General features: G+C 40.1%; 1 protein-coding gene across 1 annotated transcript in view; it reads left to right on the forward strand.

The window, feature by feature from the left end:
- Positions 1-13,394, forward strand: part of Nbas (NBAS subunit of NRZ tethering complex) — a 305,414-nt gene that overhangs the window by 142,174 nt on the left and 149,846 nt on the right. The window contains exons 33-35 of the mRNA XM_038318917.1: positions 5,225-5,338; positions 11,091-11,248; positions 11,999-12,085. Coding sequence (XP_038174845.1) covers positions 5,225-5,338; positions 11,091-11,248; positions 11,999-12,085 — 359 coding nt within the window. The remainder of the gene's footprint in view (positions 1-5,224; positions 5,339-11,090; positions 11,249-11,998; positions 12,086-13,394) is intronic.

Below are 13,394 nucleotides of genomic sequence, written 5' to 3' on the forward strand. Positions count from 1 at the left end.
TCCCTGCCCCCCGTGACTGCAGCTTTTACAGTTTGAAGTGTGGTTTCAGAATGACTGACGTTTCCCTTTCCCAGCCTCACAGGCCGAAGGCTCGTTCTTACTGTGCTCACTAAATCCAGACCTTTCACTTTTTCCTTATAGCTTGCCCTTTATGGCTTCATTTTGTTTATGGCATACCCAAATGGCAGCCATTTTCATTTTGGCACTCTAGGACCCCACTAAGTAGCTGATGGGTACATGAACAGAAGCCCTGTGTGTTGTGACAGTGGGACTGATAACCAGAATGGTGCAGAGTGACTGGAGACCAGCTTACATAGACATGTCTTATTGGACAGTGGATGCAGCGATGACTCGTGTCTTGAGTACAAAGCATGGGGCAGTGCTCAGTTCCATCATGTTACCCAAAACTTGCAGAAATAAACTGTGGGAACGGGAGAATCATCATAAATAACCAAGAATCATTCTCGGAGGAGGAGCGTTCGGCCCCTTACTCGAAGGGAACATATAGCTGTTAGCAGACATATTTTATGTTGACCTTCAGTTCAAAACTCAGAGCTGTTTGTTGTGCAACCATTAATGTTCTTCAGACAAGCCATGGAAGGAATAGTTATGTAGCCCAGGTTTGCCTCTCATCTAATCTCCTTTAGCCTCCTGAGGTCAGAATGACACACACGAGCACCACAGCCATGGTTTCTTTCATCGCTCTCTATGAGTCCCCACACTCCTGGCTGTTGTCTCTGAGAATATACTTGCTTAAGAACATTTTCCAGGTCTGCTATTAACCATATTGAGTTTTGGATTACCTGATCAACTTTTAACTTTCAAGTAAGTAACTTTGGACTTCATAATTGCAATTTGGCCATTCTATCAACAATAATGATTTCAATTTTATTCTTTAATATTTCATACAACTTCATTCTTTAATATGTATCTCTGATTCTTGTTACTGTGTGCCTCATAGGCAGAGAGGTGAATCTCATTTTGCAAGTGAAGACATAGGATTAGAGAGATCAGTGTGTTTTTTAGCTAGGCATTTGCCTTTCTACCTTCTGCTGTTATCTCTGTGTACTCTTTCTGATGTTGTGTGATGGCTCTCAGTGGCCTCTGTGTGTTTCATCTCCTTCATAAGACTTTTATAAGTGTATGACTCTTCGTGCAGAAATCATCAGATATGGGGTTTATTGATCTTAGATAAGAGAAAATAATGCATAAATGTATTGACACATATAAATATTCATATTTACTGGGGAGGCTGAGACAGGAAGGTTGCAATTTGGAGCTCAATTTATACTGCATATTGAGACCTTGTCCATTTAAAAACATGTATAGGTGAAATCCTTTGTTTTATTACTCCTGCTCCTACCAGAGAAGTAAAGCAAATAGAGCATGAGAGACAGCTGTCCAAGATATTGGCTTCTGCTACCATGAGGTGGATTAGTTGAGTCTGAAATTCCCATGGCTGGGTAAGATTAGGACCTGGTCTGGTTCCACAGGTATGGCCTAAGACTGCTCTGCATGGGAGCCTTTCACCCTCACCTACCCCCATCTCTTTCATCTGTGAATCTTTTCCTGTGACTCCATCTGCCTCCCAAGATTATCCAGGATTAACACTTAGCTGCTAGGGGCTTGCACATTGCCTTCAACAATGAGTTTAGTATTTGGAGCCTAGCCAAGACACATGACAAAAAATGCATTTGACTCTTCCACTATTGTATATATTGTGCACAAATGCAAGCATTTCAAGAGTATTAGGTAGGGAGTGTGTTTACATTAAACATGGTATGTGCATTTCTTCATGTGTGTATATATGGTTAGCCACGAGTAAGTCTCTGAAAATCGAGAAGTAAAGGAGTATATGACAGTTTAACAGAGAATGTCTGGGCAGGCTTCCTTCAAGAGGAAGGTGAGGGAGGGTCTTCCTTTGTGTCTGTGGGTGTGCAGTGTTCGCGAGGCTGCCTTGGGGTTTGTTTCTTGCTGGGGCACACCACGCATATAGGAAGTGTGCATGTTGTTTACCTTCCATACGTTTTCTTTTAGTTAAGTTGTCCTTTCACAGGAAATATTCTCAAATAAGAATTATTAAATTAGAGGGAAGATTGTTTTTCCTTTTCTAAGTGAAAAATAGAGCGTGTTATTACCCATATGGATGCAAGTTTGAGTTAGTTTATATTGTATTTAACATGAACTATTGTATCTCTACTTGTTGATCTATGCTTTCTTTCATGCTGCTACCTTTTAAGGACAGCTAAGACAAAAATGTCATGTGGCTTACCTATTTTGGGGGTGGTGATGAAGTTACATTATAACAGTGCCTTTGACATTTATAAGTGGCATAATACTTCTTTATTAAATGAAATTTATAATCTAGGTTTTCATAATGACCTTGGCTTGGACCATGCTAACTTCCTGGTTATTATTATAGTGGCAGTGTATATTCAATTGAATTGAGCATCTGATTTTTAAAACAATAGAAATTTTTTTTTAATATATTAGAAAATATTTCCTTGCCATTCTTGACATACTTATGTCTGCATTACTGAGATATGTGCATGCTGTTTTGAAAAGGTCTTAATATTTGCTAAAATGTTGAAGGAGACTATTCGAAACTATTTATTTAGATTCAGTTTGCTACACTGAGGTCTTTGTAGTAGGAAACTTAATGGGCTTGTTAAAAGCTAAATGGAGATGCATTAAAATGTAATCAGTTTATTTCAGCAGATAGCCTCATGAATCAGGTCGAATCAAACCTGGATTGGTTCAGAGTCCTGTAGACCAAAAGAGGAAAACTTTTAAGGTGTTTAAGAAAACAAGCAAATATATATATATATATATATATATATATATATATATATATATATATATAGAATTGGAAACCTCCTACTTAGAGGCTAACTGGAAGCTCTGATTCCTGGCCTTGATTAGTAGAGCCCTGGAATGGAGGCTCAACTCTGAGGCTATCTACATATTAGGTCTGTGTAGTGCAGTGATTAGCAGCAGGCCGCGTTCCTGCCACCCAGTTCCTAGCAGCCTGGCTAGCTTATGTCCCGAAATAACAACACACAAACTGCATTCATTTAAACACTGCGTGGCCCATTAGTTCCAGCCTCTTACTCACATCTTGATTAACGCATATCTAATAATCTGTGTAGCACCACGAAGTGGTGCCTTACCGTGAAGATTCTAGCGTATGTCCATCTTGGGCTGGAGCTTCATCGCGTCTGACCCAGAGAGGAGAGGCATGATGATTTATTAACTTCCCTTCCCAGCATTCTGTTCTGTCTACTCCACCCACCTAAGGGCTGGCCAATCAAATGGGCCAGGCAGTTTCTTTATTATTCAATGAAATCAACTCAAACAGAAGACCCTCCCACATCAGGTCTGGCCACCTGTCCCCAAACCAAAAGGAGTAAAGGTGAAAAGTTGGAAAAGCATTTTATTCACTGTAACTAAACTGATGCTATGAAGAGGACTAATGATGCTCCTTCAGTCTTCCAGGGAAACATCCAGAGCTCTTAGATTATACAGGGAAGGGAGCGGAGTCGGGCTCTGGCCTGTTGGTCATTATCTTATGACTGATCCAGGGGGCCTTTTTTCAGTGCCACAGTCACAGCTGCTTGGCGATGGAACCTACTCCCACCAGCTGTTTATCCATTAGACCTCTTGTTTCTGGAACCTGAGGTGACCGAAGGACAAAATGACTTCGAGTGAAAGAGATGGATGCAGTGGAGACAGAGAGGCCAGTGTTTATCAAGCTTTCAGGCACTTACTGGACATTTGTGGGCCCAGGAAAGAGTCGGTGCTTTAACAAAAATCCGCCCCTAAGTTCTTGTGAGTATTACTTGGATAGGTAGTGGTCTCTGATTGTCTCAGGTAAAGTTTTTCATTTTCTGAGCACTTTGTACTCAAATGTTTATGTCTCAGGCATTCCTTTCAAGTACAAGGAATGTATCATACATTTTTTATAAAGATGAATTAAAAAAATCCTCCAGTGTAATCCCTGTAATCATTGTGTGCTGGGTCCCTTCTGACATTAAATGTTCAATGCTGAAAATGAGGTCTTCTTATTTAAAGTCTGGGTCCATACTGTCCCACAGTTCTTCAAAGTTTATATCAGCAAATTCAGGTAGGAGCAATGTAGGAAATGGGTGTCCATTGAGCACAAAGTAAAGAAGAATTAAGATGTCAAGGTCATAGTGAACACAGTGGTTCTCATGACCATACAGTCTTGAGGAAAGTACGCTGAAGGGTGCTGTGCAGTCAGTGTTCTGGTGCCCAGACTGACTGTGTTCTAGTCACAGCTCTCAGGCTGTGGAAGGCTCCCAGACATGTCTGTTTCTACAGAAGCCATCTTAAACACCGGAGACCATACACAGCTCAGTAGGGAATTGAAATCCTTAAACTCTGATGGATATGTGTTGTACCATAGTAGCTAGCCGTGTGCAGGGTCCTTTGCATTCAGACATCTTCAAAGAGTATGTTGTAGCACAATTCAGTCTTACTGTTGTACCAATTTATTGAAACACAAGGAATGTATATTTTTAAAAAATACTTTAATACTTTGTTCAGTAACCCTGCATTTATGAAGTCACTGAATACCATGAAGGCCACACACATTTCTGAGGTAGTAACTATAATAGTTGGGCATACAAACTTTGTTCAGCATTTCCTGATTTTTGAGAATCCCAATAGACTCAATTACCTTGGCAATTTTAACTGAGTGGTTCTGTTGGATCTCTGTCGTGTTTTACTGCTTCCCGTTGGTTGGATTTCTGTTGGCTCTTTAGGAAGTCAAGGTGCTGGAGTTTCTCCTGCTATTGGCTTCTCAGTGGCAGGCAGAAGTGCAAATACTAGTGTGTTCTATGTGAGTGTGTGTGCATGGGTAATTGTCTCGCATGTGTGTGTACGTGTGAGTATCTCTCTCTCGTGCATGTGAGAGAGAGAGAGAGAGAGAGAGAGAGAGAGAGAGAGAGAGAGAGAAAGAGAGAGAGAGTGAAAGAGAGAGATTTGAATATTTTAAGAACTAATATTTATCAATGATCCCTTCAGAGACTGAGGAGGACTTCCAGGCACAATAAGTAGATAAGAAAGTAAAAACTATGATAACCTTTATCCTCCAATCCCTAAAAATCAATTTAATACTTTTTACTTCTGCATTTGATACACACTGTTATTGAACTTGATCAGTTGAGGCTTACCTAATCATGTTGTCCGCATTTGTGCACAGGGGAAGACCCAGAGGAAAGGCGTGGCCAGGTTCTGATCCTGTTAGTAGAACAAGCACTGCATGTCCAGGACTACAAAGCAGCCAGTATGTACTGTCAGGATCTGATGGCCGCAGGTGAGTAGACAGCTTCGCGCTTTGCTCACATTCTCTCTACATGATAAATAATGGAAATGGGTTCTTTTGAAATCTGCCAGTCTGATTGGTAAGCCATGCTCTCCAGGTTTTCAATATATTGAAAGTGATCAGGGAGCCCCAAACTCAGTTGGGGTTGGGTTTTATAATAGCAAGGGTAGTGGTGAAGGATTTCTATGGTTCAGGATCCCCGATTTGTAGATGGAGGCTGCTCGTTTGTTTCCCGGCTGCCCGACCCAAATAATCACACAGAAACTGTATTTATTACAACACTGCTTGGCTGATAGCATGGGTAATTTTTTTTAGCTAACTCTTACATCTTAAATTAACTCATTTGTATTAATCTGTGTATTGCCACGAATGTAGCCCACCTGAAAGGTTCTGGCTGGTGGCTGGAATCTTCTTCTTTGGCAACTATACAGTGTCTCCTTGACTCTGCCTACTTTATCTTTATATCTCTTCTCTCTATATCTTTATATCTCTGTTTGGGTTTCCCACCTGGCTTTGCTTTGCTAAGCCATTGGTCAAAACAGTGCCTTTAACAACCAATGGTAATAAAACATATTTACAGCATACAAAAGGGAATCCTACATTATCTGCTCTTTTCTGTCAAAAAAGGGAGGTTTTAACTTTAACATAGTAACATTACGTATACAAAACAGGTATCAAGCAAGAATTACAGTTATAATATTTATATATACTTTATCTTTTATTATAACTAAGAAAAACTATATCTTTCCTTCAATTCCATCAAAGACCCCAGAAGGATATAATATTACCTAAGTAAACAGGAAGTGCATTGTAAGCAACTTCCAAAACTCTAGAATTGATAGAGACATCTCGCTGCCTGGACAGTCATCCAAAGTTTTTCTGTAACAATGGGGCATTCATCTTCACCCTACAGGCCCATAGTATCTGGCAGACCTTTCCATGAATCAGGAAATTTGAAAGACAATTTTACCTCTATTGACAGTTTGTTAGTCACTTCTTCTGTATCATGCAGAATGTCTGGCAGACTCTTTTATGAAGCAGGAACCCTGAAGACTTTCTCACTTTTAGGCAAGCTCAGCAGTCATTTTTCTGAATATCCAGTACATACAGCATACCATCAAGCATTCTAGGCAAGAGCAGTTTCTCACCCAAGTGGCTAAACAGCTCAATAAGGAGCCTGTTTGATGTCTGTCATCCTCTTGAATTAGATTGATGCTGACAGAAGCAGATGTCTCATTGTCATGAAAAGTCCTAAGTTCTTAAAATATTTTAAATGTCATATTCTGTTATTCTTTGAAAGGTTTGAGGAATACCTATCCATCTGAAATATATCTCTGTATATCTAGAAAACTGATGGAGGAGAGTTATCTGTCTATGTTACTTTCATTGGCTAATTAATAAAGAAACTGTCTTGGCCCTTTAAGAGACAGAAAATTAGGTAGGTGGAGTATACAGAACAGAATTGTGGGAGAAAGGAAGCGAGTTGGGCAGATGCTTTAGGCAGTCGCCATAGTGAGTCACCATGCCTCTCCTCTCCGAGAAGGACAGAGGTTAAGATATCCTGGTAAGCAACCACCTTGTGGTGCTACACAGATTACTAAATATGGGTTAAAGCAAGATGTGAGAATTAGATAATAAGAGGCTGAAACTAATGGGCTACGCAGTGTTTAAAAGAATACAGTTTCCATGTAATTATTTTGGGTAAAGCTAGCCGGGTGGCGGGACGTAGCCCTGCCGCTCCATTCAACAGAAAACCTAACTAACAAGACTACAAGCTTGATTATTATAGATGACTATCTATTAATCTGTAATTCTTAATTATATATTACATTTTTAAATGAGCTGTACAAGCACAATACCTTAATCAAGAGCAGAAATATACATATAGCAAAATTGACCTTAAATTTGTATCAATAAACCAAAATCCTTACCAATCCAAGGTATTTAAATGTAAACAAACATTCATAAATAATTGGACATTGTTCTCTAAACTACTTCCTGCTGATTGGGGGTGCTGTTAATCAGGTCTTACATGGGGTATCTTGTGTGGTAGGTCTATCTCAGCCAACATTCGTGAAGCTGTCATGGATGTTGGACCATCTGGGCCATTGCTTCAGGGGATCTTGTTTCATCAAACCATATTAGCTGGCAAGGAATCCACAGCTTTCTTTCTATACTCTGTGGAACCAAAAGCAGAATCTCTTTTCCAAAGTAGCATATCCCAAATTTTGGAGTCATGATACCTTTAAAATATATATGTTGGTTTAGCTTAGGAGCCCATACAATGAAATGTCTCTCTGTACTTATCTCATTCACAGTCAAAAAATTAAAAGAAAACACAATAATATACATAATCCAGAATCTCTGTGTATTTTCCATTTTATGTGACTTGTTTAATCTATGACTCTCTGTATTTTTTTAAAGACTTTGTTTTATTTTTTTAAAACAATTTTTTTATAACTTTCTGTACTCATTTTCTTCTCTCAAGCCTATGTACATTTTTAAAAACACACTGTGACCTGTTCAGAGATTTATTGCTGTTTGAATCTATTTTTTAAGTATCTGTAATCATTTTCAGACTAGGAGTGCTTTTAAAATTGTAAGCAGCTAGTCACAGTGGCCCTGGATGCTGGCTCCACTTCTCTCAGCCTTTCAATATGGCCGAGGTACTTTTACGGTCACCTCTGGGACTACTAGGTGGGAACCATCCTCACCACCTGAACTTTCATTTGCAGTTGGTCCATGCTGCCACTAACTTGCAGCATGCTGCCCTCAAACCTCATTTAAGTATCTGGCCTCCTGAAAGAGCCAGAGCTGTTCATGCAGCTAGCATGAACCAGGAAGCCTTCTTAGAGGAGCTGCACAGTTTTTGCTGCTACTGCTAAGTGAGGAAGCCTTCTCTTATAGTAACTGTACCTCTATTTGCTTCTAGCAAACTGAGCCCACCGAGAAACTGCTGCTACTATGAAGCTGTGCTTAACTATGGTTTATTTGTGTGTGTGTGTGTGTGTGTGTGTGTGTGTGTATAATTTCTTCCCAAGCTCTCCCATGTTTAATGTGTATGGAGTCAGTCCATGTTGTGCGCCATTGTATAGGCGGAGACTGCTTGTTTGTCTCCCAGCCACTCGGACCTGAATAATCACACAGAAACTCTTACATCTTAAATTCACCCATTTTTATTAATCTGTGAATTACCACGAGGCTGTGACCTACTAGGAAGATTCTGGCTGGCAGCTGGTGTCTTTCTCCTTTGGCAGCTATATTATATCTCCTTGACTTTGCTTTCTTTCTGTATCTCTGTTCAGATTTTCCACCTGGCTTTGCACTGCTAAGCCATTGGCCAAAACAGCTACTTTAATAACCAATGATAATAAAACATTCACAGAATGCAGAGGGGAATCCCACATCACTGATTGGCTGACATTTGTCTATTTGTGTCCTGGGGAAAAGCAATGGGTGGGTGCTGGCAGTGATCCCATCTACAATGGTTTGAATCTTAGGAATTTCCTGTTCCTTGGTGGTCCTGGGTAGTCTCAGTTATGTTTTTTCTTGGAATCATGTATTGTCTTAGGGTAAACTACTGAGACTTGGGCCTTTATTGAGCTTGTCATGGCTGGGTCCTACAGAAATTATTTTATAAGCAGCAAGCATGTATGCTGTGTTTTTATAGATTAATATCAATATTTTAATGGGCTCAGATATAATAGACTATCTTTGATTTTGTTTACATTCCCTGACTAGAATATGCTAATCATTTTAGGAACAACAGTATTTGAAGCATTTTAATGCTATTTTGTATATTATACAAAATAAAATTTGGAAGAATATCTACAATTTGCTGGATAGTCAGTATTTCTATATCTTAATGTAAGAAAAAAATGGTGTTGAAAAATTGGGAAGGCGTTTGACCTAAATATTTTCTAAATTGAATTTAAAGTCTCTGTCTTGAAAGAATATTCAGACTTTATTGAGGAATAATTTTTCATCCAAAGAACACATTCCTCACTGGCAGAAAGCATAGTATCCTCTATTATGAACCCTCTGTGGGAAAATCTTTGTACTCCAGTAGGGCAGCCAGTGCAGCATGCTATACTATGTTAACTCCTGCACTGCTCACTCAGCATTCCTGCACTTGTTTGTTGCGGGGGATTCACTCTGGGCTTCTTGCATCTAGTGATCTCCAGCCCTGTGTCTTTACTGTGCCTGTTAGTACCTGGTAACTGTCAGGAAGGCTGTTTAGGATAACTGTGTGAGAGAAAGTAGACCCAGCTCCTTACACATCAAAGACAGATGCGCATTACATCTTATGAACTGTCTGAAGTTGGTTATTTGATGGAAAATGAGAAGAAGAGAGGTTCAGGGAGAGGAAGCATCTCTGCGTTGTTTTAGGAAGGTCTTTGAAGGCAGGTCCAGGGGAAAGGGCAGACGGTGACAATGTTTGATTTGCTGTCAAAGATGTCGATCATGCTCAGCCTTCAAGAGTTTTGGAAACTTGAGCTGTGAGGGCCTAAAACACAGCTCATGGGAACCTGGGTAAAGTTCTGGTCAAGCACATGATCTTTGGCAAGAAATATACAAATACAAATAGTTTTATACTCTGGAAGTCAATATAGAACATCCTAACCTTACCATTAGAAAGAATTTTCAATGCTGGGTGGTGGCAGAGCACACCTTTAATCCCAGCACACAAGAGGCAGAGGCAGGCAGATCTCTGTGAGTTCAAGGCCAGCCTGGTCTACAAAACGAGTTCCAGGACAGCCAGGGCTACACAGATAAACCCTGTTTTGAAAAACCAAAACCAAACCAAACCAAAACAACAACAACAACAACAACAGAACCAAAAAAAGACGTTCCATGAAAACCTTCATTCTTCACAGTTAATTGTGATGTTGCCACATGAAATTCAGAGTCATTGTTTTCTATACAAATATTATTGTATTCAAAATTACTTTTAGAACTCTTCATATTAATTTTATTTCTATAGGGTTAATTCCAGAATTAATTTTTAGTGTACATATTTAGAGACATGTTTTTGGGTGGATGCCTTTAATCCTTAGAGCAAAATCTTCAGTCAGCCTGGAGCACCTTCAAACGAGAATAAGTGGTTTTGAGGAATTTGTAGTGTGACATTGTAAAAAACATCTACTGGGGCTTTTGCTAGCTCCATTTGGCCCTGACCTTAGATGTCTGTCCTCTGTGAAGTGGGTGTTTCTATGTTAGTACCTGCTTTAATTCTCTTTATAACAGACTGCAAATTCTGTTGCACTTTCCAGTACAAATGTGCTTCAGTCCTTTCAACAACTCTAGAGAAAAGGGGTTGCTATTATTGTCTCTTTGTAATTGTAATGGAAAGTGTGGTATTGGAGCTTTTTCCAGTTCACAGAAATGCCAAGTAGTTACACAGTGTCAAACTCTTGGTATTTTGAATTCAGAATCCACCTTTCTATTGAACATTAAGTTCTGTTAATAATTTGCATTCATTTATCACTTCTGAAATTTAAAGTGTTCTGTCCAGAACTCTTGTCTCAAGTAGTCCTGAATTTTGTGGATAATGAATCAGTCAAATCTTTCTTTTCTAGCTTGGATATTCATGCCTTGTGTGCATTTAGTTGTTAATGACTGCTTTGTTGCCTTGGTACCACAAGCTCAAGTTAGGACTCTGCTGGAGCTCTTGCCTTTGCTTGCATTACTCTTTCTGCAAATCACGTTTTCCTTTTTTTTTTCCTCTTTGCTAATTTTTCAGGATATCCGGAAAGTTGGGCTGTTTGCAGCCAGTTGGGCCAATCAGAAGGCTTTCAGGACCTGGCCACTCGTCAGGAGCTCATGGCTTTTGCTTTGACACATTGTCCTCCCAGCAACATTGAACTGCTTTTGGCAGCTAGCAGCTCTCTTCAAACAGAGGTAAGTGAACACGAATACACTAAATCCAGACGTGTGTGAGATTCATTTTGTTGAGTGTATGTATGTGAGACATGGGGTCAGTGTTGTTTGTTTTTGTAGCATACAGATGTTCTAGAAGAATCACAGTTGTCACCCAAAAGGAATTTGAAAACCTGAGGATATTAAAGTTTTGTTGGCTTTATTATGGTAAGGAAGAAGGGGTGTAAGAGGTTTGAGTAAAACTACAAGTATTATGTTAGGAAATAAATAATTCAAAAATGAAGGAAATGTAGAATAGATGGGAAACGATCATATGAATTGTGTCTGTAACCATGTTAGTTAAAACTACTGTTATATATTCCTTCTTGTGTCCTTGAGAAATCAAGAGTGGAAATTGGCCTTGGAGAGATGCTAAATTCCCTAAAGTCATACTAAGTTGGGTGGAGACCCTTCTCTATGAGAAACAGCTGGCAGAGGGAGGGCACAGTGAACCTTACATTTCATGCCATAGACATCCGTCAGTGGCAGGCTTCTCACAGACCATTTCCATTCCTGGAACTGTCCCTTTCTTGTGCAACTCTTTCCAAACTCCTGATTTTTCCCAAACTCCTGATTTGTTTTGCTTATTTGGGCAACAGTTTGTTGCCCAAAACTGTAGGTTATCAAATAGCACCCCCATCCCTTGAAGAAGAACCTATTACTTCTTAAATTTCAAGTCTACAATGTGAAAAGAAGGAAATTAAAACAAAAATGCAACCTTTCTTGTTTCAGATTCTTTATCAAAGAGTGAATTTCCAGATCCATCCGGAAGGAGAAAATATTAGTGTCTCACCCTTAGCTGGTAAAGTTCTTCAAGAGGTACGCTAAAAAGTGTGTAAGGAGTGAGCTTGAAGGATGCTGTGGGTGGAAGGCAATAAGAGCAGTTGCTGCGTGCCTCGAGTGGGCAGGTGTGTGCGTGTACTATTTCTCAGTTTTTTGTTGTGAGAAATACGGCATTCACGTGGAAAATGGCTCAAAAGTGTCCCACTCACATCTTAACAAAGAAAGCTACCAAAACCCCTACGGACATGAAGAAATAGCATGGGGCCAATTTCCTACAGCTCTCCCAGTTTAGCTTGTGGTCCTGCTGAGTCCTAGAAACTCATCCACATACAGATTAGTAGACACCTCGTGTGCCCTTTCTAGAAGCTGTGTTTCCTCCAGAGCCAAAGCAGCTCTAATTGGAGCCAGAGGCACTCCACCTTGTGTTGTAGCAGGAGTCATCTCTTGGGTCTAGTTGAAGACTCGACTCTGCTGATTCTCCACCATCTGCCACCTGACTCGTTTGGGCACATCCATTCTGGTGGTCTCCGCAGCCATCTCTTGTTGGTGCTTTTCAAACTGTGTGAGTCCTGGCAGACCCATCATCATCCTCTGAGTAGATTCTGTCACACATCTTCCCTTCCTACCCTTCATGTTTGTGCTCTGAATTTAAGCCCTTTCTTCAAAAATATTTTCTTTCTAATACTTTTCTGGAATCCTCTCACAGTTTCTTCCACCGTGTTCCATGAGTATCTTCACATCTTTCTGTTGTATCACTTTACAGTAGATGCGGTATTGTATTTGGCCAATAAAGGTGATAATATGTCTTTACACCTTCTTCACCATGTGCTTGACAGTGGATGCCTAATGTTTGCTAGAACTGTTGGCAATATCTGCTGCTTTATGCTTAGTCCGTGTCTACCAGAAATGAGGAGATAAAGAATATCAAGTCTAATGTGGTGGTTTCTCTGGTCTTGTCATGGTTTGGTCAGTATGAGAGGGTTTTCATTTTTCTGTTTCCTGTAGCATCAGACCATTTGTCTGCTGAACACAGATCCCTGGGCTTGTTCTCAGTCTCCATCCTCCTTTAAGACAGATTCAAAGCCTTTTGTGACTGTGGAGTTTCCTGGTTTCTGGGATTACGATGACTTAGAAAGTGTCAGCCTGGCCCCACAATGACTTCTTTGACTTAAGTGGTGCTGTGTTGCCACAGGTGTGCACACTGCTCCGGTAGACTCTTGTTGGCAATGAAGCCAGCCATAGCCAGTCATGTCTACTTAGACAGGAAAGGCGTCCTCCCAAAGTAATTACTTTTTCCTTAAAAGCTTTTCTGTCTTCCTCCTTCCTCTTTTAGCCACGTGTAATA

The sequence above is a fragment of the Arvicola amphibius genome, chromosome 2 (assembly GCF_903992535.2).
Source record: "Arvicola amphibius chromosome 2, mArvAmp1.2, whole genome shotgun sequence".
Classification (NCBI taxonomy): Eukaryota; Metazoa; Chordata; class Mammalia; order Rodentia; family Cricetidae; genus Arvicola; species Arvicola amphibius.